The sequence below is a fragment of the Lactuca virosa genome, chromosome 9 (genome assembly GCF_052849685.1).
Source record: "Lactuca virosa cultivar CGN04683 chromosome 9, Lactuca_virosa_CGN04683_v6, whole genome shotgun sequence".
Lineage (NCBI taxonomy): Eukaryota > Viridiplantae > Streptophyta > Magnoliopsida > Asterales > Asteraceae > Lactuca > Lactuca virosa.
In genome coordinates this window covers 17,659,479-17,686,337 of record NC_136434.1, presented here as the reverse complement: position 1 = coordinate 17,686,337, position 26,859 = coordinate 17,659,479, and the positions used below count along the sequence as shown (strand labels likewise).

The window sequence follows — 26,859 nt, the reverse complement described above, 5'->3', positions numbered from 1 at the left end:
TAATGTGGGCTAAAAGACACTCTAAAATCCTAAAAAAAAATCGCGAAAAGATATGGTGATGTAAAGAGACCGGATATGGATTCTACTCGGGGACAAGCACCAGTGCTTCATCTTAACGGTTCAAACATGATCAAGTATGATCCTCTCGGCGGTAGTGACCGCAAGGCTAAGACATCCATTGCTATAGTATATCCTACATTTGTTAGTATTGTATGCATAATTCTTCATGAAAACTACCTGGCCATGATCACTTACCCCTTTAAGCTACCAACATCTGATCCCAAGTATGAAATCCCAAACTGCAGCTAGTGGTCGCGGTTCGATGGGTGAGATTACAACAAGATCCTGGACCAATAATGATACAATAACTGTGAACCTGTTCCATGGCATCCAAGGGAGGTGAGAATAAACAGACAACAAAAATGCATGAATGCTAATGCCCTAAGCTAAATGCTATGCAAAAATAAAAGTGAAAAAGAAGAAAATAAAATCTTTTTGGAGGTTTATAAAAAAAATGAATGCAATTTATACTAAAATGCTATGCAACCTAATTAAAATGCATGATAAATTAAAAATAAAAGGAAAAGGAAATGCCCCACCCCAAGCTTAAGAACGAGCATTGTCCTCAATGCTTAAGGTAAGGGCAGAAATGACCTAAATCGGGGGATCGGGCGGCGGGAAATGCCCGTGGCGATAGTGGTAGTCCCACATATCCTGGACCTGGCGGGAAGTAGGTGGGAAGGACTGCTCCAGTCGATCGACACGGGTCGCCACATCTCGGATGGCTCTGGTGTTCTCCTGCGTCTGGGTGTCGATGCGCTGCACCGTGGAGAATATTTGTGGCGAATTGGTCAAAGAAGGCAGGGGGAAGTATGGTGGGATCTCGTGTCCCCCTTGCTGATGCGGCTTGTCAAAATGCTGTGGAGGGGCCTGGAAGTGGTCATGCTGATACATCGGCTGCTGCACTGAAGGCTGGTCAAAATGGTCTTCAGCCTCGGGCATCTCGTCGTCCTCTTCGTCATCTTCTTCCTCAGGCTCCTCTGCGTTGTCACCCTCATCCTCGCCGAATTCTGGAAGAACACCTACTTGGGTCAACTGATCTGGAGGAAGCCAAGTGTCGGGGTCGTCTATGTCGAATAAAGAACCGATCCAACTTGGAAGGATGTAAACCGGGGTTTTGTCAGAGTCTAACCAACTGTACGTGCGGGTTCCCCGATCGAGCAACATCTCCATCTGTATAAGAGCGTCACAGTCTAGCAGGAAGTTCGGTGGGGCGTCGGCATGTATGTACTCGGGAGCAGGGAAGTCTAGGCCGACGGCTCGACCTATGACTGTGATAAGTCCCCCGATGAAAATTTCCCCCGTAGTGCGCTGACGTATGGAGTCACATTTGTCTAAAAAGAAGGATGAAAAACTGAGGGAGAGTCTACGCCTCATGCTCCTGAGGAAAAATAGCTCACATCTGTTGATTTGACCGGGCTCGAGGCGCCCGAAGATGCTTGTCGTGAGAACTCGGTGAGCAATTCGCCAGCAGGGGTGAACGATGTGCTTGGCTCGTTGTCGGCTTGGGTTAAAGGTAGTGAGACCGGAAATCTGCATCCAAAAGCGTGCATCCGGGTTACGCAGAAAATCTTGGTACTCTTGATGTTGGAGGCGGGTGCAGTCTGGATCGTCAACACCCATGATGGAATCAAGCTCTGCGTATGTGAGCCTATGGTACTCCCCTTTCAACTGGAATGTGAGGACTTTCGCAGCATCATCTCGTGCATATGTGCTAAGAAATTCCATTGTGGGTTCCTCGTAAGTTCTGTCACGGAGTCTAAGAAAACCACGACAACCCATTCTTTGGAACAAATCTGATACGCCATCGTGCACCCCAAGCTTTTTCATGGACTTTCTGTGGTAGAATTTTGTCGGCCGGATTGTGCGACCCCGAAGGTTGGAGCGATAGGTTTTGATTTCAGCATTGGTAAGGGAAGGATCGCTTCCCTCTGCTCCTCTTTGCGTGATGGACCGGCGACATCCTTTTGCGGGTTAGGATCAATGGATGATCCATGGGTGCGTGCCCGAGCTGCGGTTCTGCCCATTTTCAAGACCTGCAATATCCAAAACAATTCACCAAAGTAATCCCTCACCTCACCACTCTCAAATCAATGGAACTATTTTTTTATTTTTTTTAAACGAGCACAAAAATTCCAATAAATAATTGCACCCAACTTTTAACAATTCAAAATGGTTTCAAACAACACCACTCGGTTTATTTGTCAATTCTAACAAAAGTTCGACAACATTTCTAGACAAAATGAGCAAATCCCAACCAAAGTTTAAGCAATTTTTGAACAAATTCCCAAGCAAATTAACCAATTTCAACTATTCTCAAACCAATTTTTTTCAAAATAAACCGGGCAATAACTAACGATCCTAGGCAATTTTCAAAGCATAATTGGATGCAATTATAGTATTAGAGCAATGCAATGTAATAAAAACCAAGGAAAGAAAATACCCGTTTCAATCGTTTTTGTCCCAAAAAATTGAGCTTGAACCCGGAATCCGCTACCGTGCACCCCAAGCTTAGTGGTTGTTCGTGGGTGCCAAAATGCAAGACTTGTTCACTAAAACAATATTTTCAACTTGATTTTTGCGAAAAATCTGGCGGCGGCTCGTGGTGCCTCAAAATTTCCGACGAAATTTTTGATGAGATTTTGAGGTTTTGCTCGGTTAGATATATAGAGCTTGGAAAAAGAAACACTTTGGTGGTGTCGGAATCGCGAGAGGTGGCCGGAAAGCGGCGAGGTGGGTGGTGGTGGAGCCCCTAATTCCGGCGGTGGATCGGAGGAATTTTTGGGTGGGGTTTGTAGGGAATGGAAAATGGTGAAGAATGGCGGTGGTCTCGCCGGATTCCGACCGGTAGAACTCCGGGAAATTGGATTTTAGTGAGAGGTGGGTGTTTGTGTGTTCTTGAGAGATTGAGAGAAATGGTGAGGGTTTGATGGGATAAAATGAAGAAGATGAGTTGCTGGAGGTTTTCAATCCATATTCAAGTGTGGTCAACACCCGGTCAACGTTGGTCAACTCATTAAAGTGCCTGGTCAACGAAAGTCAAAGGCTGGTCAACAAAATGAGAATTGGTCGTCAGGCAGCACACGGGTCGCGCAGGGGGGCACGCGGGTCATGTAACCTATGCAGTTACGAACCTTCTTTGTGTCGCAAGTTCGAGGCCGGCCGCGCACACCAGCCGCGTACCTGTGCGCGGGTCGCGCAGGCTGCAGCTCCCGGTTTTCGATTTTTTCCGTTTTCTTCCGTTTCTTCACTAGTTTTTGCCTTGGAAGGTCCCAAACATCTAAAAACTCTTGAATGAATCAAAATTAACTCCAAAAGACACATCAAAACATCTTCAAAAATTCTTTATTCGAACGTAAAGACATGAAAGCATAAAGCTTTCCAAAAATGCCCCTCTTTAACGTCTTTGGCGAGACGTCCTTCTAGCTTGATTCAACACGCCGGGACATCCAAATGGATGATGTCAAGAGCATTTGCATTAAAACCTTCATAGAATGGCTTCAATCGGTGCCCATTGACTTTGAAAATTTGTCCCATTTCTTCATTTTGGATTTCCACCGCCCCATGGTCAAAAGTCTTTATCACAACAAAAGGGCCAATCCACCTTGATCTTAATTTGCCCGGGAATAACTTCAATCGTGAATGGTAAAGTAAGACCCTATGCCCCGGTTCAAAATGCTTCCGGGTGATGGACTTGTCATGGAAAAGTTTCGTTTTCTCCTTGTAAATCCTTGAGTTTTCATAAGAGTCATTTCTCAACTCTTCTAACTCTTGGAGTTGAAGCTTCCTATGTCTTCCCGCCTCATCAATACTGAAATTACATTGTTTGACTGCCCAAAATGCACGGTGCTCCAATTCGACGGGAAGATGACACGACTTTCCAAAAACCAACCTAAATGGGGACATTCCTATCAGGGTCTTGTAAGCGATCCGGTAGGCCCATAAGGCATCATTAAGCCTTAAACTCCAATCCTTTCTTGTCGGATTCACTGCTTTCTCAAGAATACTCTTCACTTCACGATTTGAAACCTCCGCTTGACCGTTTGTTTGAGGGTGGTAGGCAGTAGAGACACGATGAGTCACATTGTACTTTCTCAACAAAGCCTCCATCATCTTGTTGCAAAAATGCGTCCCTCTATCGCTAATCAAAGCCCTAGGCACACCAAATCTCACAAAGACATTAAATTTTAAAAAGTCGATAACCGTTTTGGCATCATCCGATCTTGTGGCTTTGGCCTCAACCCATTTAGAGACATAGTCAACCGCGAGCAATATGTAAACGTTGCCAAATGAGACGGGAAATGGGCCCATAAAATCAATCCCCCATACGTCAAAAATTTCACAAACAAGGATTGGATTTTGGGGTATTTGGTTCTTTTGCGAAATGTTCCCCGTCCTTTGGCACCGTTCACAACTTTTGCAAAACAAGTAACAATCGCGTGACATGGTTGGCTAAAATAGTCCACACTCAAGGACCTTTCTCAAGGTCCGGTTAGGTCCGAAGTGTCCCCCACAATCAAATTCATGACAAAATTGTAATATGGATTGATGCTCTTGTTGGGGCACACATCGCCTAATAATTTGATCGGGACAATGTTTCCACAAATAAGGTTCATCCCACACATAGTATTTTGCATCACTTTTCAATTTATCTTTTTGAGCACGTGTGAATGTGTCAGGATACCTTTTTGTGACCAAAAAGTTAACGATATCGGCATACCAAGGAGTAAATTGAGTAAGGGAAAAGAGATGCTCATCCGGAAACTCGTCCCGCAACGGGAGAGGAGTTTTATTTGAAGTGATCCGGCTTAGATGATCGGAAACAAGGTTCTCGCATCCACTCTTGTCCCGTATTTCCAAATAAAATTCTTGCAATAATAAGATCCATCGGATGAGTCTTGGCTTTGCATCTTTCTTTGTCATCAAGTACTTGAGAGCCGCATGATCCGAATACACTATAAGTTTGGTGCCAAGTAGGTATTGTCGAAACTTCTCCAAAGCGAACATTATGGCCAATAGCTCCTTCTCCGTGGTAGAGTAGTTTCTTTGAGCATTGTCTAGTGTCCTTGATGCATAATAGATCACGTAGGAGGCTCTTCCATTATTTTGACCCAAAATGGCGCCAATAGCATAATTGCTTGCATCACACATGATCTCGAAAGGGAGATCCTAATTTGGTGCTTGTATGATGGGAGCGGATGTAAGCAACTCTTTGAGCTTGTCGAAAGCTTCTTTGCACGCGTCATTGAACTCGAAATCAACATCCTTTTCAAGAGTTGGCACATTGGTCTTGTTATCTTTGAAAAGTCCTTGATGAATCTTCGGTAGAATCCGGCATGACCTAAAAAAGAACGAACTTCCCGAACACAAGTCGGGTAAGGTAAGCTTTGAATAACATCGATTTTTGCCTTATCTACCCAAATTCCTTTCTTTGACACAATGTGACCCAAAATGAGACCTTGACTCACCATGAAATGACACTTCTCAAAATTTAAAACCAAATTTGTTTCAATGCATCTTTTCAAAATTTTGGTGAGATTAGTCAAACATTCTTGAAACGAGTTCCCATATACCGTAAAGTCATCCATAAAAACCTCAATTATGTTTTCTACATATTCGGAAAAGATACTAACCATGCAACGTTGGAAAGTGGCCGGGGCGTTACACAATCCAAATGGCATTCTCCGGTATGCGAAAGTGCCAAATGGACATGTAAATGTTGTCTTTTCTTAGTCTTCCGGTGCCACCGGGATTTGGTGAAAACCGGAGTACCCGTCTAGACAACAATAATGAGATTTCCCTGGCCAACCTTTCTAACATTTGGTCGATGAAAGGCAATGGAAAATGATATTTTCTTGTGCTTGCATTGAGTTTGCGTTAGTCAATACATACTCTCCACCCGTTTTGCACGCGGGTGGGGACCATCATACCTTTGTTGTTCTCGACTACCGTGATTCCCATCTTCTTTGGAACGACTTGCACCGGGCTCACCCATTTGCTATCCGAGATTGGATAGATCATCCCCGCATCAAGGAGCTTCAAAATCTCTTTCTTCACAACTTCCATCATAGGCGGGTTCAATCTTCTTTGCGCATCCCGACTCGGCTTGCATTCATCCTCCATCAAGATCTTGTGCATACAAGTGGAGGGGCTCAATCCCTTGATATCTGCAATCGTCCAACCCATGGCTTCCTTGTGTTCCTTCAACACCTTGAGGAGTTGCTCTTCTTCAAATTCGGTTAGATGAGTCGAAATGATAACCGGAAGAGTCTCATTCTTGCCCAAGTAAGCATACTTCAAATGTTGAGGTAGGACCTTTAATTCCAATTCGGGTGGTTGAACAAGGGATGGAGACAACTTCGTATGGGTTGGGGGCAACTCAATTTGCTTGACATCAAATCTTGTGGATTTCTTCACCTCTAAATTATTGACCAACTTCTCAACCTCCGGATCCAAAGAATATAGCTTTAATTGCTCGGCTAGCTTCCCACAATCAAATCCCTTGCTTAAAATCATTTCCAACACATCACCATTAGACAAATCGAACAATTCTTGGGTTAGTGGCTCAACAACATCTACAAAGTACAAAGATGAAACATTACTAGGATATCTCATAGCATCATAGATATTAAAGCTTATTGTTTCACCATCAAACTCCATTGTCAAACTTCCCGCATATACATCAATCTTTGTTCTAGCCGTTTTCAAAAATGGTCTCCCAAGTAAGATTAGATCCGATTTGGAGGACACTTGCTCATCTAGATCAATCACATAAAAATCCGTCGGGAAGACCAATTGGTTCACTTGCACCAAAACATCTTCCAAAACACCTCTAGGAAAGACACTCGATTTGTCCGCAAGAGAAATTATGACACCGGTTTCACTTAGAGGTCCAACATTCAACGATTCATACACCGAATAGGGCATGACATTGATAGAAGCACCAAGATCAAGCATAGCACTACTAAAAGTGACGTCCCCAATCTTGCAAGGAACCGTAAACATTCCGGGATCTTTGCATTTGGGTGGAAGTTTCCTTTGTAAAACTGCGGATGCATTTTCATTCATTGAGATTTTCTCGTTTCCCTTCAACTTTCTCTTGTTGGTGCAAAGCTCTTTCAATAATTTTGCATATCTAGGAATTTGTTTGATTGCATCAAGCAAAGGAATGTTTACTTCCACCTTACGGAAGGTGTCCAAAATCTCTTTCTCTTCCATGTTTTTCTTTGAAGTTGCAAGTCGGGAGGGGAATGGCGGTTGAGTGGCTATTGGAGTCACTAGAGGGGTTGTCTTCTTTGGGACTCCGGCTTGTGCATCATTCTTGACTATAGATTCTTCAATGGGAATGACTTCTATTTCTTCCTCTTTATCCCTTGGCTTCTTCTTTGAACTACTTTCCCCGGTTTGTTTGCCACTTCTCAAGGTCACCACATTGACATTTGGGTTCTTTTCGGTTTGAGAAGGGAGTTTTCCACGGGACTCCAACTTGCTTATGGATGTAACTATATCTCCCATTTGTGCTTCAAGGTTGGAGATACTAGTCCTTGTTTCTTTTTGGAATTGTTGGGTACTAGTGGCTAAGGATTTGACAATGTCTTCAAGAGACATTCCTGAGCTACTTGGTTGGGATTGAGGGGGTTGTTGATGATGATGTGGAGGATGCGGTTTGGATTGATAGTGTGGTTGTGGATGTTGGTAGTGAGGTTGTGGTGGTGGGTAGGAAGGTCTAACCAATTCATTTTGAGGCAATGGTCTTAGGTTGTAGCTCATGTTGGGATTTGGATTCCAACTTGAATTGTAAGCATTTTGGTAAACGGATGGTTTGTTGTGGTAGTTTTGGAACTCTCCCGTGGCATTCACATGTTCCGCATCTTCTTGGAGAATGGGACACATATCCGTAGGATGTCCCATTGTTGCACATATTCCACAAACCATCACTTGTGAAGTTTGTCCCATGGCTAGCTTTTGAACAACGGAGGTTAAGTCTTTGATTTGAGACTCTAGGTTTGATGTTCCCACTTCATTGACTTTGTGTTGTGTATATCTTTTCATGTCTTGGCGCGGGCCAAAGTGTTGGGAATTCGTGGCTATGGTGTTGAAACGTTGTCTTGTTTGTTGTGGAGTTTTACTAAAGACATCTCCACCACTTGAGGCATCAACTAGTATTCTCTCCATTGGTAACAATCCCTCATAGAAGTGTTGAATGAAGAGTTGTTCCGGAATTTGGTGTTGTGGGCAACTATAGCACAAATTGTTGAACCTCTCCAAATAATCATGAAAAGTCTCGTTTTGACCTTGGCGGATTCCACAAATCTCATTTCTAAGACTTGAGACTCTTGAAGCGGGATAGAACTTGTCAAGAAAAGCTCTTGCTATCGGTCCATGAGTTGATTGACCCCGGTGGAAGATAGAATAACCAATCTTTTGCTCTATCGGCCAATGAAAATGGGAATGCCCTTAGCTTGATTTGGTTATCGGTTGACCCTTGTGGCTTCATACTAGTGCAAATAATGTGGAACATCTTCAAGTGCTTATGAGGGTCTTCATTCTCCAATCCATGAAAAGTTGGGAGGTGATGGACTAAACTTGACTTTAATTCCGAACCTCCTTCAAAAACCGGGTAATTGATACCGGTTGGAGTTTGTGTAACATCGGTTTCCATCATTTGCCTCAAAGTTCTTCCGGGAACTTCTCCTCCGTCCGCCATTGCAATTGGTTCGATAATTGGTGGATTTTGTTGTAGAGGTGGTGTTTCGGGAATTTCTTGGCGAGGGTCGGGACTAGAATCGGGTTCCGTATCACTTGATGAAGCGGGTTCAACCTCCGGATCCCAGTGAGGATTAGAAGTTTGACCACGTTCAATTCGTTTTTCCTTCGCCAAACGCCTTGCTTCTTTTTCAATTTCTGGGTTGTAAATCAAGTCACTTGTACGCTGAGATCTGGGCATAGAGAAACAAATTGATTAAAAATAAACCAATCCCCGACAACGGCGCCAAAATTTGGTGGTTGTCGAGGCCAACAAAATAAATACCCTAAATATTACACACTAAAATAGTGTATAGTGGTAAAGGGATCGTATCCACGAAGATTGGTTCAATTTTTTAACTCTATGAAAAAACTCTTTGTAAAAGTACTTGTAGATTGACAATAAATTAAAAATGGGGGGTTTGGTCTTTTGTAATACTTGAAATAAACTAGAATTAAACTAAGATTTAAATAGACAATTTCAACAAAAATAAGAGTTTGATGTAAAATCAATAAGAGAAAGATGGTTGACTTAAGGTTTCCTCACCTTGACTTTTGATGAACATATCATTAGAATCTAATGGTGCAATGCTTGTTTTAAACCCTTAATTTGGCTATAGTAATCCAAGGAGCTTGAGATTACCTAGACTTTTCTTAGTTGTTAAAATGGTTAGAGAAGCTCATAACAATTTCCTTAGTCAAAGTCACAATTTCCATTAAGCATGTAATTAGTGAAAGTCAACTAGCATTAAGAACCAAAAAGTCACCAAATCCAAGAGGAGTCAAATACTTTCACTACCATGTTGGAGGAAATGTTTTTATGATTGTGTGAAGCAAAAACAACACAAAAATCATTTGTTGCTTGCTAATTTGAGGATCCTTTACTTAATCAAGAAATTAGCCAACTAATCACCACAAACACATTTAAACTCATGAATAAAAACATACAAGTAGTGATAAGATGTTAAAACACAAAACATTCCCATAAAGATTTAAGAAACATGTTCATGGATTCTTCAACATTCAACAAAAGTTCAAAGGATTCAACAAAAGTCAACCAAGATTAGTTTAGCCAAGCATGGCTAAACTCAAAGAAACAAAGTTAGAGAAGATTGTACCAAACATTTAACAAGAATTAAGAGGTGAAATGATGAAGTTCTTGAGTGTTCTTGGCCTTCAAAATGCTCCAAAACTCCAGAGAGAATGCTCAAAAATCGGATGTCCAAGAGTGTGCAAAAGGGGCACACCAACCTTCCCCATATAGCTCAAAAGAAGAATTTCCGGAATTGCCCCTACAGGGGGTTGCGCGACCAGCGTGCTGTTGCGCGGGTGGGTTGCGCGGGTGGTCCCTGGATGTAGCATCTTTGAGGTTTGGGCCTCCATAGCTTAGCCCACTTGGCCTAGTTCGAGTCCAATCAGCTCCTAGCCCATTTTTCTTCAAGTTTTCTTCATTTTAAACCCAATTTGACTTCTCCAAATCCTCCAAAGCTCGTGAACTCGCCCGATTAATGATCTACGCACGCTTGAATATTCTCGCGCATCTTGCAAATTCAAACTTCATTTTCGCCAAGCCGTCAAATAATCATCAAGCCCACTCCATGCATTAACTCCATTATTATAAAGCCCAAGATCCTTGACATCCTCTAAGTCCAATCGCTTCCTAAAGATCCCACTCCGCTAATCTCCTTAAAATCTGCAATTAAGCTTACAAAACTAGAAAGTACCCGAAATGGCCATAAAATAACAAAAAGGAAAATATGCATGGAAATTAACTAAATTACGGATGAAATATGCTAAAATAAACTATAAAAAGAAGTAAATAAAATGAAACTATCAACCACACAATGTCACAGAGGATCAAATCAAGCTTAGGGCATTCCCCTTCGCGGTGCAAGAAGCAACAAAAGACTGGCTCTATGACCTCCCATCGGGGACGGTTACCACTTGGGTAGATCTTGCACGACTCTTTTTGGACAAATACTTCCCGGAGATGAAAGCTTCAGCCCTACGGAGGAAAATCATTGGAATCAAGCAACACAAAAGAGAAGCTTTTCAGACATATTGGGAGAGATTCAAGAAACTGTGTGCCCGTTGTCTTAAACATGGAATTACCGAGTATCAACTTCTCCAATATTTCATTGAAGGCATGACTCCAATGGAGAGAAGGCTTCTTAATGCCTCCAGTGGTGGGTCTTTACCCGACAAGACTCCAACCGAAATCCGCAATTTAATCAAGAACATGGCTGAAGATTCTAAGCATTCAAGTCATGATGAAGAATGGTACACGGATGCACCCCGAGGTGTAAAGGAAGTCCAAACTCCTCAAATTGAAGCTCAATTGTCCGAGCTTACAAAAGTGGACATGATGCTAGCTAAAGACAAGGGTGTGCAGCCCACACCCCGCCCTTGTGGTATTTGCACTTAAGTGGGGCACCCAACCGACATGTGCCCTCAACTTCAAGATGAGGATTATGAAGAAGTAAAAGTCGTGGGAGGCTTTTCTGGGTCAAATCAAAAGGGATATGAGCAGCCACGGGGTGATGAAAGATGGAACAACAATCAAGGTTGGGGAGGATATCAACATGGAAGTTATCAACCAATTCAAACACATCAATACCAACAAAGACCACCTTTTCCACCACAGAACTTCCAGTCAAGGCAGCCACAACACCCTCCTCAACAAGTGGGTTCATCAAATATGTCCTTAGAGGACATAGTGAAGAGTTTGGCAACTAGTACACAAGCTTTCCAACAAGAAACAAAAGCAAGCATAAAGAACTTAGAGCAACAAGTTTCACAGCTTGCTACTTCCGTAAGCAAACTAGAATCTCAAGGAAAGTTGCCCGCCCAAACTGAAACGAACCCAAGACATAACGTGTGTGCCATCACATTGAGAGACGAAAAGAGTTACAATGGTCCAAAAGTGTCGGTTGATCAATAGGGAGAAGAAATAGTGGTCGAAGAGGCAACCAAACAAGAGAAGAAGGAAGATAAAACAACCGAAAAGAAGCCCTTCGTCACTGAGTATAAAGCCACACCTGCTCCATTTCCTGAAAGATTAAAGAGCACGAAGAAAGAACGGGAGGAGAGTGAGATTATGCAAGGTTCCTTAAGGATCTTTGTGTATCTAAAAAGAAATTAAAAGGAAACCAAATTTTAACAGTTGGGGAGAATGTATCCGCGATTTTGCAAAAGAGGATGCCCCCAAAGTGCAAGGATCCCGGTGTCTTTACCGTGCCATGCAAATTGGGGAATCTTTATGTACCTCGAGCCATGCTCGATCTAGGTGCATCCATAAATGTCCTACCGTATTCTATTTTTAAATCGATTGGTGTAGGAACATTGAGCAAAACCGGCGTGATCATCCAACTTGCCGACCGGTCTTTGGTACACCCAAAGGGTGTATTAGAGGACGTGTTAGTGCAAGTCGATGAATTTGTTTTCCCAGCTGATTTTTATGTCCTAGATATGGGAGATGATGACTCTCCAAGTTCAAGTTCCATACTTTTGGGTAGACATTTTCTTAAAACTTCTAAAACAAAAATCGATGTCTACAACGGAACTTTAAGTATGGAATTTGATGGTGAAGTTATCAACTTCAATGTTCATGAAGCAAAAAAGGTTCCTTCCGATGTTCAATCTGTCAATCTTGTGAATTTGATCCAACCCTCAACTAAAAAGGGTTTAAACTTGTCTAACAATGAATTTCTAAAGTTATTTTTGTCACGAAAACTAGACAGGGATAAAGCCAAAGAGCTTGCAAAGGAGTTCGATATGAATAATGAGGTGCTGGAGATTTTGGAGTTTATTGATGACACGAAGCATATGAGGATTGATGATATGAAACCCAAGCCACCCACTACCAAAGCCAAATTCCTTCCACCGGTGGAACAAGCACAAGATTCGGGAGCAAAAACTCCACCGGACCCTTTAAAGATAATACATGTCGAGAAGGAGAGCACTCAACCGGTCATCAACTCAAATAAACTATCGAAGAAGGAAGAAAGGGATTTGATAACCTTGCTTAATAAATACCAAATAAGGATCAAGTGTACAGTCTCCGATATTAAGGTTTTAAGCCCTTTTTGGTTTGTGCGAAAAAAGAAAGCCAAAGAAAGGGTGAAGGTTCCATTGAAGGAAGTGGCGAGAAGGTTGATGTGTTGGAAAGGCCCACATACTTAGAATGAAGCATATTCTGGGGCCAAGTCGAGCCAACGACTTAAAACAAGAGCGGCTAACCGGGAGGCAACCCAGGGGTATTTTTGTCTTTTTCTTTAAAAACATTTCCGTTTCTTTGAAGTTTTTAGTTTTTAATGTTCCAAATGTGTTGCAACATATTTTTATGCCTAGAAAATGAATCTCGGGCTCCAAAAATATTTCACAGATAGCTTGGGGAAGATGAAGAGGAGGTTCTCACCACAATTGCATAGGTTCCAAGAACGATTTGGTAAATTCTTTCCATATATTTAATCGTTCATATTTTGCTTAAAAATCCGATTGGTGTGCATTTGTGACTATTTTGGACTTTTACCCGACCTGACTACCATCCCCCACCACCTTTCGGTGAGTAGGTTGTTCCACCCTCTCCGAGCATCGGGGACGATGCTTATCTTTAAGCTTGGGGAGGGGTAGAGTTGTACAATAGGTTCATCCATGCATTTGAAAAAAAAAACAAAAACAAAAACAAAAACAAAAAAATATTTTCTTTTGCACCTTGCATTTTAAAATATAAAACCCAAAAATATTTTTCCTCTTTGCTTTAGTTTCAAAGTTTTTTTTTTGCATCTGATAAAAAAAACTTTATACAATATGATGACACTCTTTACATACGATAGCTCCATGAAGTGGGAAAACGAGAAATCAAATGAAAAAATTTCTAGGCGACCGGATAGTTATCGGAAGTGTAGAATCAGCTGTCATAACTAGGGGGCCCAAACACCGTAATTCGAGACCCCAACCTTAGATAATAAAAAAATGGAATAATGAAACGTTTTTGTGGGCGGTAATAACAACTTTATGATGATTTGCTTCTGAATGTTTAAAAAGAATCTTTATCGACAACTCTGGACCCACAGAACACGGACCTATTTGTTGACACACGTTAGCCTCGCGGTAACAAAGAACTTAAGTATCAGATCCACACAGTCAGGAAAGAAGAAAGGGTACAACTGTCACATCCAGCACCCCAATCAGAATTTCAAGTGCCAAAACGAAGAAATTATTAGAAATTCAAAAGTTGATTGAAGAACTCAAGCTCAAAATGAAGATACAAATCCAAATTCAATCAAAATCAAAAGTCGCCTCAAAGTGAAATCTGGCGAATGAAAAACTGTGTGATATGATACTTGTGGCTCTCGAAAAAGTGAAAGCATAGGAGCTGGGCCCCTTCGGGTGGGCTCACTGTTTCAGCGAAAGCTGATTCGCCGTGACGGGTTCTTAAGGATGCGTCGATTCTGATTCTTGGCCATCTAGTCTTAAGGACATGAAATCCCCGACCGTGTTATTTTCGCCCATAAAGCTAATTAAGGTATAAAGTTTAAATAAAACTATGGTTGGATTATTGGGTTACACTGTTTCGTGGTCTTCCTCACTTTGGGAGTCTGTGATATGTGGAAGGTACAGGATGGTCGCCTAGGTATTAATGATTGGAGCCCCACTGATGTAAAGTTTGATCATATTTATTTATATTTATAAAAAAATAAATAAATTACTTGTCTTCTTATTTTTTTTTCTTTGGTTCATTTTGTTTCTTGAGTATCTTTTGTACATATGTTTCTTTTTCATAGTTTTCATTGCATGTATTCATTCTTAGCTTTTAGGATCTTCATGTCCCCGTTTGTTCTATATTTTATTTTCCATCTAGAAATCGTCCTGTTTGTCCGGTTCTTGTTCTTTCTTGAGGACAAGAAAGGTCCAAGCTTGAGGAGATTTGTTAGGTGCAATTTGTGCACGTTTTTGCACACATTTTAGTCTCATTTCATGCATCTATTTAGCATAATTGTTCTTCCTTTTTCTTGCATTTCATCATATTCATGTTAGTCTCTAGAACAACCTTATTTGCACACTTTCATGTCTTTTTCACGTAAACCGGAGCTTGGAATGCGCTTTGGGAGGTGTCGGGAAGCATTGGTGAAGATTTCGGGATGATCGGGCGAAGAACGGAAAAGTTGGAAAAATCAAGTTTGGATTCGGAGTCAGAGGGGTACACGGGCTGTGTTGGATTTACACTGCATAATCAACACGGGCCGTGTTGACCAAAATGGGAGCTGTTGACCATGCTGAACACGGGTCGTGTCAGTTTAGTGCAAATCAACACGGGCCGTGTTGGCTGCTGCACGGGCCGTGTCAGTTTAGCCTATTTTTAACACGGGCCGTGTTCGACCAAAAAACCAACTTTTGGCAGTTTTTCCTATCTTTCATATTACGGAAATTGGGTCATTTGGGGACACACACAACATACCATAGCACATTTTGAGAAGGGGTTTCGAAGGTTTTTGCAAGGGTTTGATCAGTAATCATTTGGAAACATTATTTCTAGTATTTGTAAGTTGTAATTGCACATTATTTCCATCTTTTTAACTTTTGATCCTATTCTAGCCATGTGTGGCTAGAACCCTAGTTTCTCCAACTTCATGTCTTGACTTCTTAGTTGTGATTTCAATCATATGACTTGATGTTTGCTTTTAATTTCTATCTAGTGAATTTGATTTTGATTTAATCGAATGTTTGATTCTAATTGTGATTCTTATTGGCCATTTGAATTAGGGTTAGGTCATTCAAGTTATCTCTTTTACAAAATCCGTAATTGTTTTGTGAAATTGAACAAGTAACAAGCACTAAACTGATTTCCATTGAATGAATTTAGTGTAAATCTTATTAACACACTCTTACGCTCCCGAGCTTGTGAGGAGTATTGGGTGTTGTTGGGAACATTCACATAAAGTTTAATGCAATCTTTCAATCTAATTCTAAGAGCGTGTTTAGATTAGGTTAGTAAGGTTAGGGTTAATCAAAGAGCTTGTTTTGGTTAATTAATGTGGCGAATGGGAAGTGTTAGAGCTTGTTAACACTTTCAAGTACCAACTTAGATAGAATTGAGCAAATACCATGTTATCTTGGAATCACATTGCTAAGTTGTCATACATGAGGTTGGAGTCCTTACCATTTCTGAATTTAATTCACTCTTTTAGTTGATTACTTGTGTTTTTAATTGTTTGTTTTAATTATTTCATTCTAAACCCCCTCTTTACTGTTGGTGACCATAGTACCTTGCGCAAAGAGGTATAGACTAATTATCCTGTGTCTCTGTGGATCGACCCTACTTGCCTTGTACTACCTTTTAGTGCAATATAGTGGGATTCTTTTGGAGTATATCGTACCCCTTTATTTGTTGGGTCTGACACGCCTAACACTTCATAATGAGTTACAATGGTTGACCCTGACTATCACATCACCATAATAATGCTTAGCCCAAAAACACGGACGTTACAACCATCCTCTGCAGTCGTGTTCATCTTTTATCCTCACAATAAAATCGGAGCCCATATGTTTGAGTTCGTCTCCTCTATCTGGTGATTTTTCAGAAACCGTTTACCACCACTCATCGATACTTGCCACTAGGATTGGGAGTTGAGAAGGAGATACAAGTTCAGATCAATCGTTGAAAAATGAAGAAGAAGACGATGGAGGTTCTGATTTCAACGGATCTAGGTTTAAAGTCCCTGTCGTTGGAAACCTGCATCTGGGTTTAAAGTCGCATCGAATTTTGCATTTAGGTATTGATCCAGTTTCATTTACAACCGATCTCCCACTACCGAAGGCTCCTTGTCCTTCCCTCTTTCAACTATGTTGATAATCTCCTCTCTATGTCTCTGGTCTTTGTGTGACCCACTTTGTTTAATGTATTTCCAATGGGTGATTTGATTTGGTTAATGTGTTTCCGGTTTGTGGATAAATTTGGTTTGATGTTTAGACTCACACACTAAAAGGGTGTTTGAGATTACTTTTGAACATCAAAAGTCCTTTTTGTAGAAAGACTTTTTGTAAAAGGACTTTCTGCAAAAGGAGTACCTTAAAATGTGTTTGGATTAACAAAAAATGAACAAAATGACTTTTGGTTTAACTTTTACATGTAAAACAACAAAAAATCAGGTTTTTATGACTTTTAGAAACCCCTTCTTTTCTTCTATGTAAAGAGTCATTTTCAAAAGAATTTTTCTATTACCCAAACACTTTTTTTTGTTTGACTTTTGGAAAAGTTAAAAGTCAAAAGTCATTCTAAAGGGAATCCGAAACACCCCCTAAAATTTTCAAGGAAAATTTGGTGTTAAGCTTTTGAGAGAGAGAGAGAGAGAGAGAGAGAGAGTATTTTCACTTATATTTAATAGAAAAACTAACAATGTTAGTCATCGGGACTAATAAGGTGTAAGGTTTGTTCCAAAGATACTATCCATATAAAAAGAAAAAGTTAAACTTATATTTAAAAAAAAATAAAAAAATATTAGGATCATTTATGAAAATTTGTCTAGTGAAAATAAAAATTAAGAATGACTCGGCCCAACATATTAATTTAATTCATGTAGCCTTAATATTTGCACACGGCCCAAACCTACCATATACCCTAAAGGCCTAACACTGAATTACTACATTCATATAAAACCCTAATTCCCCCCACTCCGCCTCCATCCAGAGTCTGTGTGAGAGGGATCAGCCATGTCGAAGCGAGGTACGACCGCATTCCAATTCTCTTGAGCATTGATGCATTTATTTGAGATCGATGTCGATATCGATCAATGCAACTGCAAATAAAATTGTATTGCCAATTAATTGCTTGTTGTACGGCAGGTCGTGGAGGTTCCGCCGGGAACAAGTTTCGGATGTCGCTGGGTCTTCCAGTGGCTGCGACGGTCAACTGTGCCGACAATACTGGTGCCAAGAACCTTTACATCATATCAGTGAAGGGGATCAAGGGACGGCTTAACCGTCTTCCTTCGGCTTGCGTCGGAGATATGGTTATGGCTACTGTGAAGAAGGGTAAGCCAGATCTGAGGAAGAAAGTTATGCCTGCCGTTATTGTTCGTCAGCGCAAGCCTTGGCGCCGAAAGGACGGTGTGTTCATGTACTTTGAAGGTAAAATTTCTTAGATACGTCTAGTTTTGTTCTTGTCACTTAATATTTTGTCGCATTTCGTAAATTACAATACCTGATTACATATCTGAATTGCTTTAGAATAGTGAACTGCAAGTCGTTAGAACATGTTAACTTGGGTCGAAACGCATTTAAAGTGTTAATGAAATTCAGTTGACAACCAAGATATAGGCTCTGTATTTGCCTAATGTTTGCTTAGTGTAGATGTTGCAAAAGGAGCTTTCATTCTTCCTTAGTTTTTAGTACCAAAAACTTATTTTTGAATCAAGAATAATATTGTTGAATTATTAACATCAGTTATTATCTGTCTAATGACATGGTTTTTGTAGGTTTTATGTAGATACCTTGTGATTACATCAAAGCTTGTCAAACAATGTGCACTTGTGATTACATGCCTTGTAACATATTTTGTAAAGAGGGACCTTTATCATAAGATTTGCATAGCTGCTGTTGGGTGTTTTTTGCTTTTCTTTTGTTGCATTACTTTAACTTGTTTTTGATGCTAGACTTCTTGCTGGTAGTGGTAGTGGTACAAGGCAAATAACATCACATGTTCTGTTTGAATTTAAATTGAAAAGGATAAAACCAAATCATAATTAAGTTGTATTGTTTTTGTTTCTGCAGACAATGCTGGAGTTATTGTGAATCCCAAGGGTGAAATGAAGGGTAATCTTTTTTACTTGCTATCTTTTCTTGCTGATTTGATTTGCATAATCCCATGTTAGAGCTGATTTGGGTTGTGGGATTGGATTTGCAGGATCTGCTATTACTGGACCCATTGGAAAGGAGTGTGCTGATTTGTGGCCTAGGATTGCTAGTGCTGCCAATGCAATTGTGTAGCCATGTGATATGATCTTTCTGTTTTTGCTAGGAGGTGTGTACTGTTGTAGGGTTATTTTGTTGGATATGACATATTTAATATCTGGTTGATGTTGAGAATTTTGGTAGAATTAAAGACCTTTGTTTCATTCATTTTATTGTTACCTTTACTTGCTCTAGTATGTTTCAAATCTACAAGCATGTGTTGCAATGGGTTATGGTTTTGTTTTGGTTTTGGTTTGATCATCAAGTTACCATAAAGCAAGTAGAATAAAGGTAACTAAGTCCTACTCGTTGCCAATTGATTATTGCAACATAACTCGACCCATACGATTAAACCAATAATGTACTTAAATCAATGTGCAAGTCCCAACTGTTGTAGGACTGAATTCTACTAATTGATAATGATTGAATACTAATCACTTCTACTAGTTTGTTTGTTATTCATACAATACTTAAATTTTTGTGTTATAGTAGGTTGTACATGTTAAGGTTTTTCATCAACATGATTGAATACTAGTTCTACAAGTAAGTGATTTTTAGGGATGTGTTCTGTTTTGGATCTGGCCTGAACCGGAAATATTATGGTTCCAGTTATTTTCCGGTTCGGTTTGGTTCCGCTGGGTTAAGTGCTCATGAGCCTTTATTCATATCAAGGCCTCTTAGACCCATTAGTGGCATTTTTTCTTTCTTTATTTCCCTAAGAAAATCGTGGAAGGGCCTTCTAAGAGCCTACCAATTTTTTTTGATTCAGGTTAAGTATTTTTTTAATCTTAATATGTTCTTTTAATTGTAGAAAACTTATGGTCCATTAATTTTAGATAATAACGATATCGTTCACTACTTATCCTTTTATGCAACCCTATTATAGGATGATAAAAAAAAAAAAAAAAAAAAAAGTTAACAACGATGTCGTTGTTTTATGATCATGCATATACACTAACAAAAGTTAGTATACCAACTTAGCCTAATGAAGACTGCTGCAACAATGATTCCAATGAAGGCATTACGAATTAATCTTAGCTTTTAAATTTTTTTTTCGATAGCTAAAAATAAAGAGGTAACATGATCTTAAATAAAAAGAAATATTAGTCACTTTCACAAACATACTATCAGATTCAATTTTAGATCTAAGACTTATTTATTTATTTATTTTTTTTCATGCTTCAAAAACCAAACTCTCCCTTCCCTCCATGTACCGCCGGCTTCAGATATGTAATGAAGGTGCGATGTCAGGCCAACCGCCGTCTCCTCCCTTCCCCGTTGCTGCCCTTCCACTGGCAAATACCACTGATTACGTCTTCTTTGGTTAACTCGACTCAGACCATTACTTGATATTTTAACTAATAAAATATGAAAAAAAGGTAAGAGTAAAATAAAAACAAGTGCTAATGGGATGGGGGATAGTATTTTCTTTGTATATTCTAATACTTCTCCGTAAATCATGCAAACAAGTGGCAAGTGATAAAATTTATTAAATCAGATATCTTAATTAGAATTTGTTCTAATCTAACGTTGTTGGTGTTACGTTTTTTAATTTTAAGTCACGCTAATTACTTTTGTAAAATGTATTTTTATATATAAACATATCTAATAGTAAACTTGAATACCATAAATGTTGTGACAAAAAAGTTTGACATGGAAAGTAACAAATTAGATTCACGAGCGAACATGTTAAGGTCATGTTTTATGCATATTTTTTTTGGTTATTTCATTATTTAACAATGAACTATTTTGTATGTATTGGTTTGGTCATGTAAATGTTATATTAGTAAACTACAAATTTGATCCATGTGGGTTGTAAAAAATTATGGATTTGGTCCAAAATAATTTCAACTTGCACAAATGGTGAATTTTGTGGTTTTGTGGGTTCTTCTCCCCCTAACATTACCTCTTAATTAGAAGGCATATTGACAAAAAATATTTAAATTTGGCAAATTTTAATGATTTTATCCTAAGTCCAAATTTATATTCATTAACACCTAATATTTAAGAAGGTTTTATCATACATGGCTTAAATCAGGTCACCTTCCACTCCCGGTAACCATACTTTGTTGGAATAAAACCTTGCAATAGAACCTTTATCCCCCCCCCCCCCCCCCAATGTTTGCTTCCGTCATGGCTGATGTGACTTCCATTCTCTTGTTAATGTATCCGCTATATGATTGTTGGTGCTTTTAATATACTTGAGGTATAGATGAAATTGATGTAGTTGTAATTGCCATCGGATTAATCGTCCTCGACAATAATCTTCTTGTAACTTATATCGCCAAAAACCAAGTAAATACTTGGAATCTGTGCGTAATTCGAATCTGGTTTGGAGTAGCTCAACTTTCCATTTTTTCAATGTTCTGAGACATGCTAGTGTTTCTCGTTCATGTGTGCTGTAATTTTGCTCCGTTTGGGAAAATGTTCCCGATATATACTTGCATAGTTTTTGCTCGTATTTATCTGTTTTTAATACTTCAGATGATACATCTGTATCAATGTATGCTTTTGGTGATATTTTCATATCACTGTATACTTTATCATTGTTTACTTCAGATGGTATTTTCATACCAGTGTGTGCTTTATCATTGTATACTTTTGATGAGTTAGATATGAGGTTTCCCTCACTATCTAATCTCAATAATACTTTTCCCCGTATAATTGTTTTTAGGCATCCTGCCCAAGTGTCTTGTGATGCATCTGTTTCTACGATTAAGAAATCATCTATTTTTGCATTATATAAAGTAGGGAGAACTTGAATGTTTTGTTTTATATTTTGTACCAAAATAGTATCTGTATTGGTCCAAGACCAAGGTATTTTTTCTGATATTTTCTTTTGTAAAACTTTTCTTTCTTTCGCTAAATTTTTCAAAAATCCTTGTTCTGCAATATAATTTAGACAACCAAGAAATCGTTGTATTTGTTTTCTATTTTCAAGTTTATTAGGAAACATATTTAATTTTTCTCGTATATTGTCTGTTAACGATAATTGACCATTTTCTCCAATTTTTAAACCGAGATATTCAACTGTAGTTTGAAAAAGTTTTGATTTCTTTTTTGATAAAACTAAACCCTTTTCTTTAATTCTTTGTAAAACCTTGATGACTGCATCAATGTGTGTTTGTTCGTTTCCTTTTGTAAAAACAATTATATCATCAATATATGCAAGACAAATATGATCTAAACCATTTAAGGTTTCATCCATGAATCGCTGATATATTGCTGGTGCCTGTTTTAAACCGAATGGAAGAACATTCCATTCATAATGCTTCTGAGGAGGACATGAGAAAGCGGTTAGTGGTTTCGTATTTTCATGTAAACGTAACTGCCAATATCCAGATTTTGCATCAAATGTACTAAAATGTGTATTTCCTTTTATTTTTTCTAAAATATATTCTTTTCGTGGTAATTTATATGAGTCTCCTATAGTAGCATCATTCATTTTTTTATAATTGATTACCATTCTTCGTTTGCCTCGTTTTATTTCATTATTATTTTCTACATAGAATGCAGGTGCTGAATGAGGACTCTTGCTAGGTCGAATGATTCCTTTTTCTAATAGTTCAGTGCATTCCTGTTTAAATTCAGAAACATCTTTTATACTATATGGAATTTTATTTAGAACATTTATTTCATCATTAGGGTTTTTTAATAATATTATTATTTCTTGATTATTTCTATTTTTTAAATGATCTAGTGGATTTTCGCTGCATACTTCTTCAAGTTGTTTTTCAGCAATTTCTTTAGCAAATGTTAGTAATATGCGTAATTGAAAACCAACCTCTTGTTTGATTATTTTAATAAGATCATAATGTTTGATAATTGCAGTTTTTATAAAACCTTTTGTTGGATGATTGAGACTTATATCGTCATTTGTTTGTATAAATGGTTGATATAATTTAAGGAAATTATTTCCTATAACTAAATCTATTCCTGAATCATGTTGATATATAGTTGGAGTTTTAAATGGTGTTTTTTCAATTACTATATCTATATCTTTTCCTACGAACCAAATTTTGTGAATTGATTTATCAGCAATTGTTATTTTTAATGGTTTTTCTAATTTTTCCCAATTTTTTAATATCTTTTTTTCTTCCAAAACATAAAGTAGCCCCTGTATCTATATATGAAACTAATTCTTTTTCTTGTATTTTGGTTGTAATAAATGTACTGTTTAGGTTAATATTTGTTTTTCTTTTATTCATTTTAGGATTAGTTTATAAATTTTATATTAGCAAGTTGTGTTTGTTAGAGTGGTTGAAACATTATGTATTGTTTTTAGGTTGCGATTTTGTGATTTTTTGTATTTCTTAATTCCTTCCTGTAATCTAGATATCTTTTTTAATTGGTTATTATATTCTTTATTTACTGGTTGTAATTTTAATAAATGGTTTTCTTCATATGATAAAGCATTTTCTAAATGTTTAATGGTATTAGAGATATTAGAATTTATTTTCCAATGGTTTTTTAATATATTAGTCCAAAGCATGTTATCTTTTGAAGAATTAATTTGTACTTTTGAACTCATTTTAACAAATTACTAAGGTATCTGAAAGAAAATTAATTGAATTGTTAATATTTTTTATTACTATTTTTAAATGATTAACGTCAATTTTTAATCTTCCAATTTGAACTAATTGATATGCAGTATGATTTTTGTTTTTATAAATTAGTTCGTGTACTTCAGATTCTTTTTCTTTTAAATGTTTTGTGGATTTTTCTAAATCTTTCCATAATTTTTTAAGTAGATCAACTTTATATTTATTATCGTAACTACAATATACTTGAGTTTTATTACTCATAATTTTTATTTTATCATGTGAAAGGTCGTTTAATAGTAAGTGGTTTTTCTTTAAGTAGCTGTTTTTCATTAAGTGGTTCTTCTTTAATAGTTTTTATTTTTAAATATTTTTCAAGTAGATTTTTCTGTTGAGTTAAATTCTGTAATAATTCAGGAATTTGTTTTAATACAATTAAACTTTCTACTTCTATAATATTATTTAATTTTTGATTAATTATGTTTAATTTTTCTCCTACTGATTTATCTTCTTCAGGATTAAGACCGATGTTATATATTGTTCCTTGTGGTAAATTTTGCGGTATTTCTATAATCATTTCTTTATCTGGTATACATGGTTTCGTATTTTGATATGATCCTTCAAGTGTTTTAAAATATTTTAGGGAATTACTAGATGATTCTGTCATATTCTTAAACTTAATGATCTAATCATTTCTTTAATATCTTCTAGCTTTTCATCGTTATTTTCATTAGATGTTGAAGGTTGACATTCTGAAATAGAAGATCTACCTATTATAGTTGAAAATGGAGGTTCTATAATTGGATTTCTTTTTATTAACGGAGTAGTTATTATTGGTTGAAAATTAGTTTCATTGAATATTTTATTATTAGTCATATTTGGTGATTCAAGGGATAATAAAGGGGTAAATAATTTATCTATATAAATTCTATCTTCTGTTTTAAATGTAATACTATGATGAGAATTTGTTAATGCATAATTTATTTGATATGTAATAGTAAATGGATGATTACCTTTTATCATAAAATTTTGTCTTAATAATTTATATCGTACAGTAATACTATTGCTTAAATTTTTATCTTTAAGACTTAATCCTAATTGAATATTAATATCAAATTTTATTTTTCCTTCAATTAAATTACCTTCTCCTTTTGCAATAATACTTTCTTGGTTATTAATTATACGATCATCTCTGATTTCTAATTCTATTGGTGTATTTAAATTACTTAAAGTACTTTTTAAGATTATTTGAATAGTTGATATATGAATATAGGCAATTTTTATTCTATCTGTTTCTTTAATATGAGATAATCTATTTCTAATTTGTTGTTTATTTATTATGGGTATAGTAATATTTCCTTGAGTTAATTCTATAGGTATTGCTTGTTCTCCTATAATTTTTCCATAATATATAATATTTTTTCTAGAAAAGAAATTTTTAAATGTGTTATGTCTAAAATTGTGTCTTTCGGATAGTGTGAAATTTGATTTTTTTATAGCGTCTTTATTGATGTTATTTTTATTAATTAAAGCATCAAAAGTGTATCCAAATTCATTTTCTTCGTTATTAATAACTATTGGTGAGTTTTCTATTTCTTGAGACATACTTATAGTATTAAATCTTCTTACGATAAATATTTAAATTGTTGATAACTTTTTTTAAATATGAATATTTAAAAACAATGGTTATTCATTATCATGTTTATGATGCTTATCATTTTTATGATGTTTATCATGTTTATGATGCTGCATATGCATATATTCTTATTAACGATAGATTGAATATGCAAACTAATAATAAGAATAATAAGAACGTTACTTAGCTCTGATACCAAATTGAAAAACATGGCGGAATTAATAAAATTAAGACAGAATATACCTGAATGATGTGTCGGCATGGATTGACGATAGATTGATTGTCTGGGTTTGATATGTTTATATGAATATATGGATATGTTTGGATAGAGTTCTGCTATTCAGAAATAGACGAACTATTTCAACAGAAGAAGATTGAGAACAACTCAAATCTTATAATCTCAAATCACTCTGCTTTATTCACTAAGGGCAAAGCCCTTTATATAGGCTCCAAAGAGCCGTTTACACACGGTATCTTTACATTATTGCAATCGTATGATTGCAAGAAGACAAACTAATTTACATAAGACTTTATGTCACATTATAATAATACTACACACTTATAAATGTTACCGACACTTTTACATAATGACAAATTACATATAATCGTTATTTTCAATAATGTATGATTCCCAGTTCATATATTCTTGAAAAAAATATCATTCACAAAAGCTACAAAACGAAAAATGAAGCAGAAGCCGCATACAACGAAGCATACAAAGCAGTAATAAAAGATAACGTAGAATGTTCAAAAACAGTTCTCCTAACACCACAAAAACCTATGACCAGCTTCACACCACAAAAACCTGTATCCATCCCAAGATCCCTTAACCAATTAAATGCAAAAATTGCCCTTGAATCCATTCTATCAACCAAAGAAAAGGAAGCCATGAAAAAACCATCTGCCAAAAAATTCGCTGAATTATGGGATAGCCTCGTTTCCTACACCGAGGTCCATTCTTTAATGGGCTTTTACCCAGTAGCCAGGCGCCCAGGCCCTAAAGCAGTTTTCCTAGCCGATTTATCAGATCCTATGACTTTATGGGATTATTTTATTCATGTGTTCATCGACACCATCTATCTAGAAGGCACCAATCTACAATGCATCAGCGAATTTCCTTCTGCTGTGCAAACTATCATCAGAAATTATAAAATACGCTTTGCAAAACAAGAAAGAGGATTATTCATCAAAATGCATTCTAGCTACCCAATTTTTGATGAAGATTCTCAACTAATTGTCCCAAGTATTACTTTTGCAAACATGGGAATAAGCAATGGCTCAAAACCAACAAAAGATGATCTACCCCGTGAATCCCCAACACAAGAGCATCTAATCTTTGCACTTGCCGGTGTTTATTTAGCATCATCACACATTGGCAACGGTAAAGATCAAAGGTCAAGAATCAGAGTAAATTATGCTAGTAAAACTTTCATTATCTACTCTTTAACAGACAATGAAATTACTTCGGAAGCAATGTAAGCAATTGAAACATTCGAACAACCTTTCGAAAAATTTTCTCATCAACTGGCTGAATTACCCGATGATATCAAGAAACAACTTTGCAAACATATTATGTATGCTCCAAGACACAATTGCAGTCACTGTTCAGAAAATACAGAAGAGACACCATTCATGGAGGATTAACGTTAAAAAAGCATGTCTTTTCGAAGGCGGGAGGAATGACGTAAGGCATGACAAAAGAAAGAATTATTAAAGAAGAAGACATATTTGAAGATAACGATGCATTATAGACGATAATAATTCTATTTTGTCTTTTATGATTATGTAAAGTATCAATAAGTGTGTAGCATTATTATAATGTGACATAAAGTCTTATGTAAAGTAGTTTGTCTTCTTGCAATCATACGATTGCAATAATGTAAAGATACCGTGTGTAAACGGCTCTTTGGAGCCTATATAAAGGGC

At 37.3% G+C, this 26,859-nt stretch overlaps 2 protein-coding genes across 2 annotated transcripts; one reads left to right on the top strand and one right to left on the bottom strand.

The window, feature by feature from the left end:
- Positions 1-5,721: 5,721 nt before the first annotated feature.
- On the bottom strand, positions 5,722-7,575 carry LOC145138978 (uncharacterized). The gene is made up of 2 exons (XM_079072955.1): positions 5,991-7,575; positions 5,722-5,873 (listed from the first exon to the last, which is right to left on the bottom strand). The coding sequence occupies exons 1-2, from the start codon at positions 7,573-7,575 to the stop codon at positions 5,722-5,724; spliced, it is 1,737 nt and encodes a 578-aa protein (XP_078929081.1).
- Positions 7,576-17,437: 9,862 nt separating this feature from the next.
- Positions 17,438-18,924, top strand: LOC145138850 (large ribosomal subunit protein uL14). The gene is made up of 4 exons (XM_079072866.1): positions 17,438-17,530; positions 17,650-17,934; positions 18,577-18,618; positions 18,710-18,924. Exons 1-4 carry the CDS (start codon positions 17,518-17,520, stop codon positions 18,790-18,792), a joined length of 423 nt encoding a protein of 140 aa, XP_078928992.1. The 5' UTR covers positions 17,438-17,517; the 3' UTR covers positions 18,793-18,924.
- The last annotated feature ends 7,935 nt before the right edge of the window (positions 18,925-26,859 follow it).

Excerpts from the sequence above, each read along its gene's own strand:
- LOC145138850 (XM_079072866.1), top strand. Across the intron at positions 17,935-18,576 it reads TGTGTTCATGTACTTTGAAG|ACAATGCTGGAGTTATTGTG; the intron begins GTAAAATTTCTT and ends TTGTTTCTGCAG. Across the intron at positions 18,619-18,709 it reads TCCCAAGGGTGAAATGAAGG|GATCTGCTATTACTGGACCC; the intron begins GTAATCTTTTTT and ends TTGGATTTGCAG.
- LOC145138978 (XM_079072955.1), bottom strand. The coding sequence starts at position 7,575 with ATGGGAGATATAGTTACATCCATAAGCAAGTTGGAGTCCCGTGGAAAA. Across the intron at positions 5,874-5,990 it reads GGTAGTCGAGAACAACAAAG|AAAGGTTGGCCAGGGAAATC; the intron begins GTATGATGGTCC and ends ACCAAATGTTAG.